This window comes from Bactrocera tryoni, unplaced genomic scaffold, assembly GCF_016617805.1.
Source record: "Bactrocera tryoni isolate S06 unplaced genomic scaffold, CSIRO_BtryS06_freeze2 scaffold_11, whole genome shotgun sequence".
Lineage (NCBI taxonomy): Eukaryota > Metazoa > Arthropoda > Insecta > Diptera > Tephritidae > Bactrocera > Bactrocera tryoni.
Genome location: NW_024395824.1, coordinates 9,004,149 through 9,022,805, shown reverse-complemented (window position 1 = coordinate 9,022,805; position 18,657 = coordinate 9,004,149). Strand labels below are relative to the sequence as shown.

At 35.8% G+C, this 18,657-nt stretch overlaps 1 protein-coding gene across 2 annotated transcripts in view; it reads right to left on the bottom strand.

The window, feature by feature from the left end:
• Positions 1 to 18,657, bottom strand: part of LOC120779654 — a 57,662-nt gene that overhangs the window by 11,780 nt on the left and 27,225 nt on the right. The window contains exon 2 of one of the 2 annotated variants that reach the window (XM_040112010.1): positions 1,203 to 1,757. The exons of the other annotated variant lie outside the window; for it this stretch is intronic. Coding sequence (XP_039967944.1) covers positions 1,674 to 1,757 — 84 coding nt within the window. The 3' untranslated portion in view covers positions 1,203 to 1,673. Of the gene's footprint in view, positions 1 to 1,202; positions 1,758 to 18,657 lie in introns of those variants that run through there. 2 annotated transcript variants of the gene reach the window in all.

Below are 18,657 nucleotides of genomic sequence, written 5' to 3'. Positions count from 1 at the left end.
ATATTGCGAATTGTTAAAAACAATCCGGAATCAACAGCAGAAAATATAAAAATTATAGTTGAAAAGGATCTAGGCAAAAAGGTTTCAGCAGAAACTATTCGACGAACGCTTCGAAACAACAATTTGCATGGAAGGGCGATGATAAAAAAGCCATATATATCGGAAAAAAATAAGAAAAAAAGACTTGAATTTGCTAAAGCGCACTTGAAGAAATCCAGAGAGTTTTGGAATAGGGTAAGTTTCATAATTTGCATCGAATCTTGCTGAAAACAGTTTCAATGATAAATTTGTGCATAATTTAGGTCCTTTTTACCGATGAAAGCAAATTCAATTTGCAAGGTTCGGATGGGCGCAAGTTTGTTTGGCGGCGTCCTAATGAAGCCCATCTTCCAAAACATACTAGAGCTACTATGAAGCATGGTGGTGGCTCAATCATGGTCTGGGGATGTGTATCAGCAAAGGGAACCGGCAATCTGCATTTTGTAAAAAATATTATGGATCGTTTTCAGTACGTCGATATTCTCAAGGAGAATGTCAAAGCATCTTGTGAAAAATTGGGTATTCAAAGAGACTTTATTTTCTACCAGGACAACGATCCGAAGCACAAATCAGAAATCGCTCGAACTTGGCTGATATATAATTGCCCACACGTAATGGAAACACCGGCACAATCCCCAGATCTAAATATAATTGAGCATGTGTAGAACGAAGTAGGACGAAAAGTGTATAGAAAAAAGTATTCTAATATTGGGGAGCTCAAAGCAGCGATACTGGAAGCATGGAATTCTGTAAAACCCGAATTCTGTCAGAAGCTGGTTGACTCGATCCCAAAACGTTTAGAAGCAGTAATTTCTTCAAAAGGTTTCGCTACTAAATACTAGAACTATACTGTATATAAAAAAAATCCGGTTAGTCGTGTGAGATGAATTTGAAGTGTGTATTGGACTTTTTGTGTTTATGTTAAATATGAAGTTAAATTTTTTATGGATTAAGTAAAAAATAAAAAGTACATAAAATTTCCTTTTTAATGATATATAATATGTTAAGCTAAATTGGTATTTCAATAGCATTAACTTTCATCCAAAGTTATAGCTGAGTTCATCCGGTTGGTCGTGTGAGTCACTGTATGTTTTCGCTGCCAGCTGACAAAATAAAAAATAAATAAATTTATCTGTTGTGGCGGTAAGAAAAAAAATATGGAGAAAGTCCAAAAAATATATATTGGGAATGCCGCAATAAAAAATATAATTGAAGTGTAGGCACAATTTAATTCCCAACTGCGTGGAGTTCACAAAAATAGCCACATTTACTCGGCAAAGAGCACGCAACTTGCAAATGAACACGGTGTTTTCCTAGCGCCAGCAGAGCTGCGAAATCGAATTAATAATTTAACAAAGAAGTACAGGTTTGTAAATAATTATACAATAAAACTAAGTATGTGCTAATTTAAACATATCAGACAGGAACGGAAGGCTGTGGGCCCAAGCGGAGGAGCTCCGTCTAATTGGGAATTCTACGACGCCATACACAAAATAATTGGCAGCGATAAATCAAATTTCACACACGAACTGGCCGACGAAAGCATTGAAAATGGATTGTTTGAAATAGCAATTATTTTATTTTAATATTACAATTTCAATGTATGTATGTATTATACATCTTTTATTCCACAGTTACGGATCCATTAGACGCATCGATGGCGGCATCTTCATTGTCAAATGAAAGTGGACCTGAAGAAGCACCATCAACTTCGTCGGCTGCAATAAAGAGAAAGAGGAATAGTGATGAAGATTATCTCGAACTGGCTAAAAAAGAGCAAAAGATGATGGAAGCTTATTTCAATAAATGTTTGGAAAATGAGGAAAAGGCCCTCAAATTGATGGAGCAAACCAACGCCGTTCTTATGGCTATGTTAAATAAACATATGTAAATAAAAAAATATCAATTCTTTCTAAAAATTACAAATAATATTTACCGTGGATAAAATGTGTCATAATTGCCTGTCGAATTTCAATTCCGCAAATGATTTCTTGTCTGTCTATGTGTGCTCTATGAGGTTGCCTTCCGCTATTTCCAGCGTTTGCTTGTTGAATCCATTGCAGATTGACAGTGTCATTTCTATTGTTGCATATGTTATGAATAATGCAACAAGATTTTATAACAAAGTTAACATTTTTTAAATTAACTTCCAGACCTCGACCAATTTGTCTGAAGCGAGCCTTTATATGTCCGAAAGCATTTTCCACAACTCTTCGGCACGATGAAATGCGTCTGTTAAATATTTTTTCACTTTCTGGTTGATTAACAGAAAATGGAAATGGTTTCATAACGTATTTAGACAGTTTGAATGCTGAATCTCCTATAAGGAGTATCGGCACCTCAATGCCTTCGATTGTTTTTGCATATTTTTTAAAAATTTCGTTATCGGAATGACACTTTTTCAAAGCCGACTGCTCAAATAATGTGGAGTCATTGCTTCGTCCTGGTGTACCAACATTGATATAAGTAAATCTGCATCTATAGTCCACTGATGCAAATATAACCGTCGAGTACCACCCTTTAAAGTTATACTAATCGCTGGCTTCGTTTTTTGGAGGCTTTATTTCAATGTGGCACCCATCTATTGCGCCATAACATTGCGGGAATCCTAAATGTTCAAAACCATAGACTATTTCATTCACTTTCACATCATTCGGCGGATATGCATCGAATACTTCATTCTTAAACACTCTGCATATATCTTCGCAAACTTGTACCACTATTGCTCCTACTGTTGTGTGACCGATTCCAAAAAGACTACCAACTGTTCTATATTCTGCGGAAGAAGCTAACGTGTATAAAGCGACAGCAATTCGTTTTTCAAGTGGTATGGCGTTACGCCAATAGGTATCCTTTTTGCGCACATTTTTTAATGCGTCCACTAAATAAAAAAAACGTCTCCCTGCTCACTTTGGTAACATCCATTTTCATTTTATATATTTAAAAAAATTTACGTCAGCTGTTGAATGTACTAGGTAGGCATACTAGATGTGTGTCACTATACTGGTGTATGGTTTCATGAGCTTTCATTGTAGTACAAATAGTAGTACGGAAAGCACATGTCTGTCTAGGGTATTGTACATTCTCTGTAATCACATAACCCGATAACCACCTTACCGTGAACAGCCTAACTTTTTTCTTACGCCAAAAAATATGCAACAATTCAACTCCCCATAAATGTACTTAGTGCAAGCACAATTCTCACCCAAAACTAATTTGCATACACAATAATGTTACAGATTTTCATGCCTAATTATTTTGCAAAACCTAAAGGTAGGCTATAACTAGCGATCTTACAGTCTTTTTCTTACGGGTTATTTCTTACGGGTTTTTTCTTACGGTTTTACTATCACTTTTTTTCAACTAGGTCCCGCAGCAAAATCCCTATCTTCTCCAAGCCAAGCCTGCCTGTAAGGAACTTCGTTCCAAAAGTGAGCGCATGGAAGTTTGATCGGCTGATCCGAACAGTGTGATTATTCGGCTGTTGAGTGCGTTCGAATGTTTTTCATTCAGCCGATGCCGTTCTCTGATATGTACATATGTATTTGAAATAGAACAGAAGTGCACGAGTAAATCAGTGTTTAGGGGATGATATACTTATGTATAAACCGAACGCTGTCGATCATTTCAATCATTGAAATATGAGTATGAATCATTTACGGATATTGCAGCGTTTTAAACAGCGACCGCTCAGAGGTGCAAACATATAGTACTATATAAGTGAAACTTTAAACGCGATTATAAATCGATTTTCTCGAAACGACATTGTTCAAAATTGCTGACATCATAATTCAACGAGAAATTGACCCATCGACTTCAAATTAAAACTGAGTATAGTTGAATACATTTGCTATACAATGGACTACGATCTTTTTGATTGGTTGAAAATTGTCAATTTGGCATTAAAAAAACGACAATTTCTTTCGTAAAAAAACGATTTTTTTTCAAAATTACGCCATTTTCTTAATTTTTGATACTTTTCAATAATCGTATTTCATTGTATAGAAAATATATTTAAGTTTAATAAACATTTTGAATTTTTTTGTTTCAGCTACTCATTCGACCGGAATCATGCCAGCAGTTGAGGCACTTGTTTTCGGGACTTCCGCAGACAGCACATATGTAACTCCGTTATTTTTTAATATTTTTGTAAAAAAAAATTTTTTTTAAATAGCTAAAATTATACTTTATTACGGCCACAGAGCGTCGAAACATTCAATCTAGTACTTTCTTTTAAAAAAATTCAAGAAAATCACCTAATTTTTCATGCGTCACACTGGCATAGCCTCTTAATTTTAGTCCCCTGCCAGAGGTAGATAAAATTGTATAGTTCAACATCATTTGGTCTTACAAAGTCAAACCAAGAGGTAACAAACAGGTCCACAAGAGGGTAGCAAAAAAACGTGGAAAACCATACACTTAAGTTATTATTTACGATATATAGTATTAAACGTGCTGCACGTTTCCCAAGAATATATATTTTGTGTGTTTAAATAACAAGATTTCTGTAAATTGGAAAATGGTGCACGGAAATCTATTAAAAGGTGGAGTATAGTATCAAACTAAACATCTAACAAACTTTACTTGTCAACATTCCTTTCCTTTTTTAGTGACAAATTTAAGTATACAAAGTAGTGCCGACTAATAATTAAAAACAGAGTTTAGACATAATTGTGTCATCTACTTAATTATAATATTGGAAGATGGAGTCATGTTTAGAAGTTCACGAAAGTGGGGAAAGTTCTCTGATTGTCATTCACTTGGGAGTGGCAAGAAACGATTCTTAAACATATGGCTCTAGCAGCGCACGACTACCGGTCCTAGACCAAATATTCTCTGGGTAGCCAAAGGACATCCGTTTGAAGGTGAGCTAAAGTGAGAAGGCGAGACATCCTCTCGTCCATCCCGTTACAGAGTACTGTCATTCACCCTGGTGGATGAACGTCTAGCCACAACCGTCATCAAAGCGAAGTTCTTTAACATATCGCTGACTTTCGCACAAGCCCCGGCGGAAAAGAAAGACGATGTGACCAAAGCTGGAATCACAAATGACAGCCGAGCGATTTTCTACTCAACTTGCACTCCTACTCTCTGAGAGCACTCGTCAACAACTCGGTATAAGGGAACTGTGGGACGACATTTCAAGCTCATTACGTGCAGCTGAAATCGAAACCATTGGTTTTCAGAAAATGCAAAAAAGCCGCTGGTACGATGAGGAGTGCAGTGTCGCAGTGAAAAGAAAGCAAACGTTGCAATCGACCACAACACGTGCGGGATGGGATAGATACCGAGAGTTGAAGAGGGAAGAGACGCATTTGCAGACAGAAAAAAAGAGAGGCGGAAATGCGTGAGTACGAAGAGCTTGACAAGCTGGTCGACAAGGGTAATTCTACGAAAAAATGCGGCGACTAACATACGGTTTCAACACCGGAAGATTCTCTTGTATAACCCCAGCGGTGATCTAATGACAGATGCCTAGAGCATACTAAAATTATGGAGGGAACTCTTCTCCAGCCTGCTGAATGGCAGTGAAAACACAACGTCAGGAGATTTCGTACCCTATTCTCCAATCGAAGAAATTCGAATAATAATTACCGGTCTGAAGAACAACAAGGCCACGGGGGCCGATGGGTTGCCAGCGGAGCTATTTAAAAGCCGCGACGAAAAACTGATAAGGAGCATGGGTCAGCTTCTTTGTAGAATAGGGTCGGACGAAAGCATGTCCAACGATTGGAATTTAAGTGTGCTCTGTCCAATCCACAAAAAGGGAGACCCCACAATCTGCGCCAACTACCGTGGGATAAGTCTCCTAAACATCGCATATAAGGTTCTATCGAGCGTATTATTAAAGCCCACCGTTAACAAACTGATTGGACTTTATCAATGTTTGAATTTGGGATCCCCGCAAAACTAATATGGCTGTGTAAACTGACGTTGAGCAACACCAAAAGCACCGTCAAGATCGGAAAGAACCTCTCCGAACCTTTCGATGCCAAACGAGGTTTCAGACAAAGCGATTTATTATCGTGTGACTTCTTCAATCACTGCTGGAGGTAAAATTTCGAGCTGCAGAATTCAATCGAGAAAGTTCAATCTTCTATAAGAGGATCATTGGCCTCAACATCCGCTCCATTAGTTCTGCTTTCTTCAGACTAGATAAGAAAAAAGCAGATGGATCTGGTAGTGAACGAGGTAAGGCGAAATATCTCCTCTCACCAAACAAACAGTCGCCGCACTCGCGTGTTGACCCTCACGTCACTGGTGACAGTCATAACTTTGAAGATGTAGATAATTTCGTCTATCGTGGGACCAGCATTAACACCAGCAAGAATGTCAGCCTCGAAATCCAGCGCAGAATATCCCTTGTCAACAGGTGCTCCTTCGGACTGAGTAGGCAATTGAGAAGTAAAGTCCTCTCTCAACGAACAAACACAAAACTCTATAAGTCACTATTATTCCCGTCCTGCTATATGGTGCAGAGGCATGGACGATGACAACATCTGATGAGTCGATGCTACGAGTTTTTGGAGTGCACATTTTTGTATGCTTTTTCAGTACTCAAACTTTAAACGCGTTTTTCTCAAAACACACTTTTTTAAACTGGCGAACATGATTCCGGTCGAGTTACTCAACCTATTTGCTTGATTTTTTTTTAATGTTCACAAAACGCCTGGCTATCGTCCCTAAATTTTTTTATAATTTATTGACAATGTTATGACAAAATTTATGTAAAAAAACATGGGAAAAATTAAAAAAAAAAACGTGAACTAATTTTTTATTTATCAACATTTTTTCATGATTCTAGTAGGGACGATAACCATTCACGTACTTTTTAAGAATAAATTGGGTTTTTGTGTTTCAGATGATCCAAACATGAGAAATCGTGTCCGCCAGTGAAAAAACGCATCTCATTCACCCAGCCATTTCTCCGACAGATGTCATCAAAAAATTCCGAAAAAAATTGTTTATACACTCCACGATATACCTCATGACATGTGAAAAAAGTAATATAAACTGATATACACTGAATTATGACAATATATAATTAGGGAGCAAAATTAAGAAATAATCGTTTGAAGAATACGTACAAGGTGCGTTCAAAGTAAACTTTTTGAATCTAGCGCCTTCTGGCGCGTTAGAATCTGCTATCGTTATCGATTGTCCAGTGAGAATCTCATGACATTTCATCTATTGGAAGTGAAGTTATTGCGTTTTAAGTGTCAGTATGTTTGTGTTATCGGTGCGAAAATGAGCTTCGAACAAAGAGCTAACATTAAATTTTGTTTTAAAATTGGTAAAACTTTTACCGAAACGTTTCATATGATGAAACAAGTTTATGGCGATCATTGCCTATCCCGTAACAGAGTGCACCAGTGGTGCAACACGGTTTGTTCCGCACAAATTGACTGACGACCAAAAACTGCTCTCATCGATCGACGCTTGTGACCGATTATTTGACCAAAAATCACATTTTATCCATTAACCACTACCCGTATTCACCTGATATTGCACCGTGCGACTTCTTCCTTTTCGGAAAAATGCATTTGCCTATGAAAGGAAAGCGTAAGGCAAAAGGCTTGCACCGACATACTGGCGGCCATATCGGCCAGCGAGCTAAAACACTCGTTCGACATGCTTTTGGACCGTAAGTGTAAATATGTACTAATAAACCGAATTAGAGCATTTGGAGTTATTATTTTTTGTTAGTTTATGAAGTCTGTCTGACATTTCAAGGGAGTTTTCTATTTGTGATAGATTTTCAGTTACAGCAGAATCTAATCAATTCAAAAAATTTGTGGTCAGAAGTTTCGGAGTATAATTGCTATTTGCACAACATTTAATGGTTCCTATATTAAAACTTTTTATTATTTAGTAGAATCCCCATGAAAATTTGCTAAACTTAAAAAAAGGGTTGGATGTCTGATGACTTCAATTGGTACCGTTTGACAAAGAAAATGTGATATCTCAAACAATATAGAAGATGTGGAATAATCAATGATTAATTGTAATTTACGAAAAGATATATCTATTCTCCTTCGAACAAGTGAAGAAAGGCTAAGTTCAGGTGTAACCGAGTATTTTATACTTTGGCAATTTGCAAGGATTAAAGCCTCCAGATGTTACCAAAACTTTATATTAATCAAAATAAGTGGCCTTGTCCTTCAAAATCACTTTGTTTGCAAAGTTGTGTTTCGATAGTATTCTACACTGCAAAGTTAAAGATTCAAATCGAGTTTAAAATTTTCAAGTAAGAAGTAAGTAGGCCTGGTTGATATACGATTTCATCCATTATCCAAACCATCTTGTCGTTGAATAGCGAGAAACCATAATGTCTGGCTGCACCGGAACTTAGGCGAGATGGGAACCCTGTCTAAAAGACTGACAAACGCTCCGGGCCGTTAGATGCGCAGCGCGTAAAGAGCTGATACTGGACTTAATTCTGTCGTCCACTTCGAACAGGCCAGTATTCAAAATCGACATGGCTCGCTTTGAAAGGGAGTCTTCCTGTTAGCCATTAACTCTGTGGAAGCCATTCGCTCCATGGTGGAGGGTCTACCGGAGCTTTACGATAACTCCGAACTGCGCCTCATGAGTGACGGGGAGGTCCTCAGACTATTGAAGACTCACATCTTCATCAGAGTTAGGGTGGCTGTAATACCCACTGAGTTGATACTGAAGATGTCCGCTAAACAGAATTCTGAATTGAGGACGAGCCTGTGAGATATATTCCATCGTGGCATTACTCTAGAAGGTGATGCCAAAGTTTTGAGTTTCGCGACATCACCTCCTACATAGAGTTACCCCTGCCTTTACCAATCTTGGAAAAACAAGTATGCAACTTATTATTTGATCAGTTGCTGCTTCTCATCATACAGCTTTGACTGTAATGCTAATGGAATAGCTCTGTTCGACTACATTAGCTATAAAGACCTTCTCACTATAAATGTAGGTAACATTCCCACCTTTCTAAACCAGCGTGGAAGAAAGTCTTAGATGTAACTATATATAATTGAAGTGCAGTTGGTCAAGTATCGGACTGGATTCCTTTTCCGACATAAACTTCAAAGTTAATATCGAGAGTATAGAGATATCGATGAATAGGAGTAGGTCCAGAATGAACTAGAGCACATATGTGGCCGAACTGAGTCGCTCCATAGGTACTCTCGCAGTACCTGACTCGATAAGTTCTGTGTGAGATATAGATTCAGTAGTGGAAAACATCACAACGTGCATTATTTGTGCCTTTGAAACAGCATGCCATTTACAGGAGCGTATTCCACCACAGACAAACCATGGATGAATGATAAATCAATGAAACTTCCATGGAAGTCTGGTAGGGCCTTTAACAAAGTTAAGCGGCAAATACTGGGATGCTTATTTCGTGAACACAAATTCACAATAGCAAAACGCAATTCGTGCTGTTTTTTCTGTGGTCAAGTTGACAGAGTAAGTGGTACGGTAAAACTTAAAATAAATTTTATCGAAAGATTACAAGACGAGGTACTTAACGTGGAGGATTCCACAAATTTGTTGTCTACCCCATACTTACATTTGGCGCGGTGGTATAGGAGATGTCATTATCAAAAAAGTGCCGCATTAAATCCCTGAATAGGTACATATAACGAACCTGTTTACTTGTTAACGAACTCGGGCTAAAATGGCAATTCGTCCGAGTAAGTGAGACCCAAGAGGAAGTAAACAAAATGTGTCCATTCCCAAAATAGAGAAAAAATGACCAATGGTTCTGTGATCGACAGTTCCAACGGCTAAATATAATATAAATATTCATTGATCAACTTAAAAGACCTTGGGCAGCTGGGGTGGAAAATAATTAGGTATTTTACCAAATCCACGGAGTTGTTGGATAAAGCTTAATTTGTTTACCACACAGGAGCACAATACCCCTAATAATGGTGAAGCAGCCTTCTGCGGTCTGGCGTTCGCGCGAGTTGCGTCATCAGATGACTCCACCACTCCTTAGCTGCCCCAGCGTAATGTAAGAAGAAGCCTTTTCTTAAAATAATAAAATAACAAAATTGTAAATATGTGTATTTTGCAAAAACAAATACATATGTTTATCTAAAATATGCAAAGTAGCGTAACAAAATATGGTACCACGATCGTGTATATACAAACACATATTTATATACTTATGTATATATAAATGTTCCTGGTATCGTATTACATGAACATTAAATTGCCGGGTCGTTGATAGCGGGAATTGTTGAGTCAGCACAACGGCTCTAAGTAAAGTAAGCTAAGTATGGCTTAAGAATGAAAGAACATAATCAATAAAGAACCAGACGACAAACCGCTCAATACGTAAATCGGGGTATTTTTTATTCAACTAAAATACATTTTCTGTGAAAATAACAGAAATCGTAACTGGCGCAGTCGGTTTTCAGAAAATAGCCCATTTTTTGCTTTCGGTCGTGTTATTTAATTAAAACAAAAATATTTAATTCAAAGAAAAACAATATTCAAAAGCAAACAAAATCAAAAGGTGAAACAATTTTTTTTCAGCCGTAAAACAAGAGACAAGAAAAACGCAAAAGAAAGCAAGTTAAAAAATGCACCAAGGGCAACATCAACAAAACCAGGAGTAGCAAAAAAGACAACAATGATAACAACAACAGAAGTAGCAGCAAAAGCAACAACAACAACAACAGTAGCAGCAATGAACATTATCATCAAAGGCGGCAACAACAGCAGCAAGGTACAAAAATGAAAAACACTAATACATAAAAATAAAATAGGTTTAGATATTAAAATATGAAACTTTTTAAATATTTGAATTTAAGTACAATAAAATATATACATACATCTGTACATGCCTAAACTAATTACTAACTGCAGAATCATTATACAAAAGCATTTTGCCACAAAGCAATTATTTTGTAAGCTGTGATTTGAAAAAAAAAATAATAATAAATCGTATTCTAAATTAAATTTAAAAAAAAAAATCAAGTACGACAAATAATGGCAGAGCAAATAGAACTACTTGTATTAACTCGATGCTTAGCATCTTTAACGCACAAAATTCAAATAATCAATTGTCCGTTAGGCAAAATATCGAAAAGGATTTAAAATGTTTAGATTCCTTCGAAGGGAATGTAAAAAAATTACCATCCTTCATTGAGGCAATTGACAGAGTACGGAGAGAATGTGTAGGACAGGAAGAATTATTTTTTAGGGTGATCTATGATTTGCCTTTATGCCTTTATGCCGCGATGTCTGAATTTGGTATCCCTGCAAAACTAATACGGCTGTGTAAGCCGACGTTGAGCAACACCAAAAGCTCCGTCAGAATCGGGAAGGACCTCTCCGAGCCGTTCTATACCAAGCGAGGTTTCAGACAAGGCGATTCCCTATCGTGCGACTTTTTTAACCTGCTTTTGGAGAAAATAGTTCGAGCCGCAGAACTAAATAGATGGTACCTACCATCTTCTATAAGAGTGGATGATATTGATATCATCGGCCTCAACACCCGCGCCGTTAGTTCTACTTTCTCCAGTCTGGACAAGGAAGCAAAAGAAATGGGTCTGGCAGTGAACGAGGGCAACACGAAATATCTCCTGTCATCAAACAAACAGTCGTCGCGCTCGCGACTTGGCTCTCACGTCACTGCTGACTATCATAACTTTGAAGTTGTAGATAATTTCGTCTATCTTGGAACCAGCGTAAACACCACCAACAATGTCAGCCTGGAAATCCAACGCAGGATAACTCTTGCCAACAGGTGCTACTTCGGACTGAGTAGGCAATTGAGAAGCAAAGTCCTCTCTCGACGAACAAAAACCAAACTCTATAAGTCACTCATAATTCTCGTCCTGCTATATGGTGCAGAGGCTTGAATGATGTCAACAACTGATGAGTCGACGTTGCGAGTTTTCGAGAGAAAAGTTCTGCGAAAGATTTATGGTCCTTTGCTCATTGGCCACGGCGAATATCGCATTCGATGGAACGATGAGCTGTACGAGATATACGACGACATTGACATAGTTCAGCGAATTAAAAGACAGCGGCTACGCTGGCTAGGTCATGTTGTCCGAATGGACGAAAACACTTCAGCTCTGAAAGTATTCGACGCTGTACCCACCGGGGAAAGCAAAGAAGAGGAAGACCTCCACTCCGTTGGAAGGACCAGGTGGAGAAGGACCTGGCTACGCTTGGAATATCCTATTGGCGAAACGTAGCGAAAAGGAGAAACGACTGGCGTGCTGTTGTTAACTCGGGTATAATCGCGTAAGCGGTGTCTACGCCAATTAAGAAGAAGAAGATCTATGATTTAAAAATCAGTGGTTCAGCAAAAAATTTTTTACAAACAAACCCACCTCAAGATTGGGTGAGTTGTAAAGCTATGCTAAGGCAGCATTACAGACCAACAAAAGATCAAATGACGATCGCGAAAGAAATTTCGCAACTTAGGGTAAACAGCATTGCGAAATTAAGTGGAAGAGTAACATAAATGGTCGATAATATTATATAACAGAATATAGCGCACTAAGCGAAAATGGTGACACTATGAAAGACATTTTTTTGTGGATGCTAATTCAGCGAACAAAACAATTAGCAGCACGGACATTTGCGTTTACTGAGCAAACAATTACTTCATTGACAGACATGACAAATGAAATTTATAAATTTACTGGATTAGATGAAGGCAATCTAAATCCTCATATAAAACTAAAGGAATACAACTTTCAAGTTAATACCAGAAATAATAGTATTAACAATAAAAATTTTCATTCGGGGCAAAATGAACATAGAAATATTACTTATCAAAACAGACCACTTTTAGGGCAATACCATCCACAACAAAATCAAAGTTTCTCATGACGATTTCGTCCACAAAACCAAAATTTCTCAGGAATACAGTATCGTCCACAATCTGGACAACGTCAAATGAGTTCATATGGACAACAATATAGCCAAACAAGACAGACATTGGGGCAAAGTAATTCAAATTATTTAATACAAATTCAAGCAAATCAAAACTATTTTAATTACACGAGATCACAAAGAAGCTCGGAAAATAGTGACAACAACTACAAAGACAACAATTACACAGAACCCATGGACGAGTAGAAGAGATGATCTAAAAGAATTAAATACAAACTAGGAGTTTTTTTCAAACTAGCCTCGGAATTTTGGGAAAATTAAATTAACGATTTTTGAAAACCAATTTTATGCTCTGGCTGACATAGGCTCAACCATAAGCATAATGAAAAATCTACTTTTGAAAGTGAAAGCACTATGGTAAATACTTTAAACGGAATAATTGAAAATTGAATTGAAATGAAAAAAGGGAAATTGAAAAATTATTGAAAACTTTTAATAAAGCTATTTACAAAGAAGGAGACATGCTATACCAATATATCTCACCAATCTTAATAGTTCCAAAGAATATAGATAATTCAGAAATTCAGGCTAGTAGTTGATTATAGGAGATTAAATCAATTAACTGTAGACGATAAGTCGAAAGAATTTCGGATAAATTGAGCAAAGCACAGTACTTTAGCACAATAGATCTAGCCAAAGATTACAAGAGATTTTATTGGTTGAAAAATGCCCCAGCTACATTCCAAAAATTTATGAACGAAATTTGAAAAAAGGCAACAAAATAAGTACCAAAGCACTAATTTCGTCTCACCCAATTACGAAATTTCCAGAGTATGCTAATAAATTTAGTATCACAACTGATGCTAATGACTATGTCATTAGAGCAGTATTTTAACAGACAGTGTGTTACATTTCAAGAACTCTAAATAATCACCAACAAAAATACTCAAACAGAGACAAGGAATTTTTATCAGCAATTTTTCCAATAAGATATTTTCCACCATATATATCACAATAAAGTTAAAATAATAACAGATCATTGTAAATAACGCCGTGGCTGATTTCTTGAGTCGAATTGAGAGCTAACCAAAAATAAGAGAAAGTAACGGCAATGAATCAAACCTGGAATTGTCAGAAACAATTCATTCAGCAGATGAAGAACTGCTTGAGCACTTCCCAAATATATACAAATAGAGAAAAAATAATGGAAATAAACCCAATAGCTGAAGACGAAGAGAACGAGTAAACATTAAAACAAGAAAAAATGTTAACTTCGGTTGCACCGAAGCTAAATACCCTTCACAGGTGCATTTCTGTTAGTAACTATGTGTTCAGTTTGTATGGAAGCTATATGCTATAGTAATCCGTTCTAAACAAGTTTTTTAGAGATTACATTGTTGCCTTAAAATATAACATATACAAAATTTCGTGAATATATCTTGCCAAATGTGAAAGTTGTCCATACAAGAACTTGATTCCGATCGTTCAGTTTGTATGGCAGCTACATGCTATAGTTAACCGATCTGAACAATTTCTTCGGAGATTACATTGTTGTCTTAGAAAATAACATATATCAAGTTTCGTGAATATATCTTGTCAAATGTGAAAGTTGTCCATACAAGAACTTGATTCCGATCGTTCAGTTTGTATGGCAGCTATATGCTATAGTTAACCGATCTGAACAATTTCTTCGGAGATTACATTGTTGTCTTAGAAAATAACATATATCAAGTTTCGTGAATATATCTTGTCAAATGTGAAAGTTGTCCATACAAGAACTTGATTCCGATCGTTCAGTTTGTATGGCAGCTATATGCTATAGTTAACCGATCTGAACAATTTCTTCGGAGATTAGATTGTTGTCTTAGAAAATAGCATATACCAAATTTCGTGAATATATCTTGTCAAATGTGAAAGTTTTCCATACAAGCATTTGATTCCGATCGTTCAGTTTGTATGGCAGCTATATGTTATAGTGGCCCGATATCGGCCGTTCCGACAACTGAGCAGCTTCTTGAAGAGAAAATGACGTTTGCAAAATTTCAAAAAGATATCTTAAAAAGTGAGAGACTAGTTCGTATATATACAGACAGACGGACAGACGGACAGATAGACAGACGGACATGGCTAAATCGACTCAGCTCGACATACTAATCATTTATACATATATATACTTTATTATGTCTCCGACGATTCCTTCTGGGTGTTACAAACTTCGTGACAAACTTAATATACCCTGTTCAGGGTATAAAAACATAATAAGAAACGGAATAGTAGCAATATTTTTCGAAGTATTTGAAGCGAATTTCCATAAGATGCAGAAATTACTCATTGAAATTTTTACTCAAGATAGGAATCGAAAATTTTTAAAATGAACCTCATAAATAAAAGTCGAAGAGGAATTACACGTTTTTGTTGTAAAATTTACTACATTTGAGCTTCGCCAATTCGGCTGCCATATTGGCTTGCCATGCTTCTGCTATTTAGGCAATTGTTGTTTTTGTAGAACAAACCTTCAATTTTTTGTTGGTGACATATTCACTTGTGTACGCATATGTATGTTTGTATGCTTATGCATTAGTTGTTCGGAAGTGTATACAAATATACATATGTACATGTAAGCATAAATGAATGTACATACATACATATATGAACATGCAGATCAATTCGCGCACATGTGATATACATACATATGTATTGATAAGTGATAAAATCATGATTTGAATTTCTGAATGCGCACATGCGTATACATATGTACATGCAATCATATGGGCAGATAATAAGATTAATATGATAGACGATATATTTATACATTGTTGTGATAAATTCAATTTCTATTACTAAGAAACATAATACAAAAATATTTATTAGTATAGTATATTATGTAAAAATCAAATTAAATTATTAAATATAGATAGTACTATGCATGCATTCATACAAAATTATACTCATATATAATTATTTTTACATGCCTATGTGGGAATGCCGACGGCAAAACGCAAAAGCATACATACATATTTGCATACATTGCGAAAGCAAAAATTTAAGCATGGAAATATCACAATGCTGTTGTTGGGAGTATCATAAGGCAGAGAATGTAAAGTATAGAGAAGGTGCAGGCAGAGAACATAAAACATAGAGAAGGTGCAGGTTCGACAGCGAACATTTGATAAATTTGCGACACGGAATCTCACCACACAAATACAGAATTCACGCTGTGAAATGTTAACATTTTAACAGTTCTCCACATATTCAACAAAGAATATGAAGAGAAATAAATACGTACGGCTTATGATGCCTTTGCATGTATGCGCAATCAGGGAATATTGAAGAAAATTAAGTTCTTTGATATTCCATTTTTAACAGCGAAAAATGTGTACAAATACAGCTCTCTCACATACTCAAGAATATGAAGAGACATAAATATGTATGCATGCTCCTTATGATACTCCCAACAACAGCATTGTGATATTTTCATGGTTCAATTTTTGCTTTCGCAATGTATGCAAATATGTATGCTTTTGCGTTTTGCCGTCGGCATTTACATATTGGCATGTAATAATTATGATATGAGTATAATTTTGTATGAATGCAAATTAAAAACTCGGTTTAGTTTTCGTGGGCAACTACGGGCAACTGCCCGTGGTCAACTGCCGTGGGCAACTCCCTGTGGTCAACTGCCTGTGGTCAACTGCCTCGTTTTCTTTATTACATTTTCTTAAATACAATATTTTGCTTAAGCCTAGATAAAAATATTAATCTTACATTCTAGGAAGTATATCTACAATCCACTTGAGATAGGACATATGTAGGACATATGTTACAAGTGGGAAGATTCATCTTACAATCTATGAGTTACATTTTTGGACCACCTAAGGCGGACAGTATTAGCAAAGTACACATAATGTTACTTACGGATACTTAATACGGACCATATGGTTCGTAAGTGTCATGTTACATATTTATGACAGATAAAGAATATGTTCATGTAATGTGAACTGGTGGTATTAACTCCCCCACCTCTAAATTGAAGCGTCCCGATTCAAATGGATATATAGTAGTACGTGAGGCTATAGACTATTTTATCAATTTGAACAGTACTATTTTGAAATCTTAATTTATTTAAATTTGACTGTTAAATATACTTTCGATAAATTTTATATTATTTTTGACTTCTAATTATTTTTTGATGGAAGTGTTTTTATATATGACATCTTTTATTGTATTATTGCCTGAATACATTTCAGTAATTTTTTCTTTTTCATTTAGGGTTTTCTCAAGTCGCATAAAGTTATAAGTTATAACGATTCGAAAACATAACATTGAGAATTGTAAATGTGTAAACTCATTTTTGTATGAAATCTAACAACATGTTTTTTTTTTTTTTTTAAGCAAGTGTAAAAATTTATAATTTTACGATTTTACGATGCTTTACGATGGCTTGTGAGTACCCCAATTATTGAAATTATTTATATAAAATATTAGCACCTTCTTTTTTGGAGCATATTCCCTTATTTTATTGTCGGTATTATCTTCGACTGGCGTCTTAGGATTTTCTAGTCCCAAGTATTTTTATATTCTATTTGGCTTTTCGCCATTCTTTTTTGTTCTATTATACCGGTAAAATCTTCGGCTGGCGTTGTTGAACTTTTTGTTCCACAATTTTAAAGTATATTTTTATTTTTAGTATTGCCGGTACTTTCTTCGGCTGGTGCCTTAAGACTTTTTTGTTCAAAGTAATATAAATTTTGAATTTTTATATTTTGATTTACATATATATATTTATATTTATTTTATATATTTTGCCATTATTTTTTTGTTTTATTTTGCCGGTATGAACTTCGGCTGGCGTTGTAGAACATTTTCGTTCTACAATATTTTGTATAATTCTTCTTTTTACTTTGCTGGTATGAATCTTCAGCTGGCGTTTTAGGACCTTTTTGTCCCAAAATATTTTTTTTTAAACAAAATATTGCCGAAAAAATCTTCGGCAGGCACTTCAGGAGTCTCTGCTCCCAAAGAATTATAGTTTTTTTCCTTTAAATTTATTTTTCGGTTTTGTTTGTTTTTTTTATATATATATTTGTGAGTTTCATGAATCAAATTAATACTCACAATAAACAATTTTTATACTTAATTTAATTAATAAATACATATGTATAAGCCTTACTTACAACTAATTTTATGTTGCTGCTTCTACTGCTGCTGTTGTTACTGTTGCTATTGCTAAGTCGAATTTTGGCGGTTGGTTGTGCAATGGTCGTCGTTGGCGGCCGTGTGCGAGGTTCAAATGAAATCAGTTTTTTGGTGAAATTTCTGATTTACAGAATATTTTTATTTATTTGTTTTTATGTGGATAGTTTATAGATCCACGCACTTTCTTCTATTTTTTTGAATTTTTCGCAAATGTTCAGTTTCAGTTTTTGGTTTTTCAATTCACATTTTAAAATCACTTTATTTGTGAAACTGTTGTAGTTTTTTGTTTCTCAATTTTACTTATTTTTTCAATTGTTGTAACGCGTGCGTTAGCTTGTTTTTCGCTCGAAATCCGTATAGATGAGGCGCGTTCGATTGGCAGTAGGCACAAACACACACTCGAAATTTTTTCAATAATTTTCTAAGTGGCTGAGATTTATTTGATTATGTGTCTCTTTTTGGACTTAGCGTTTTTTTAACTTTTTCTTTACTTTTCTCCTCAATTGAGGATACTTGATTGTTTTTCAAACGGTAACTCGGGGATTTTTTGTCCCCTTAAATGGTTACCGCCGAAATTTA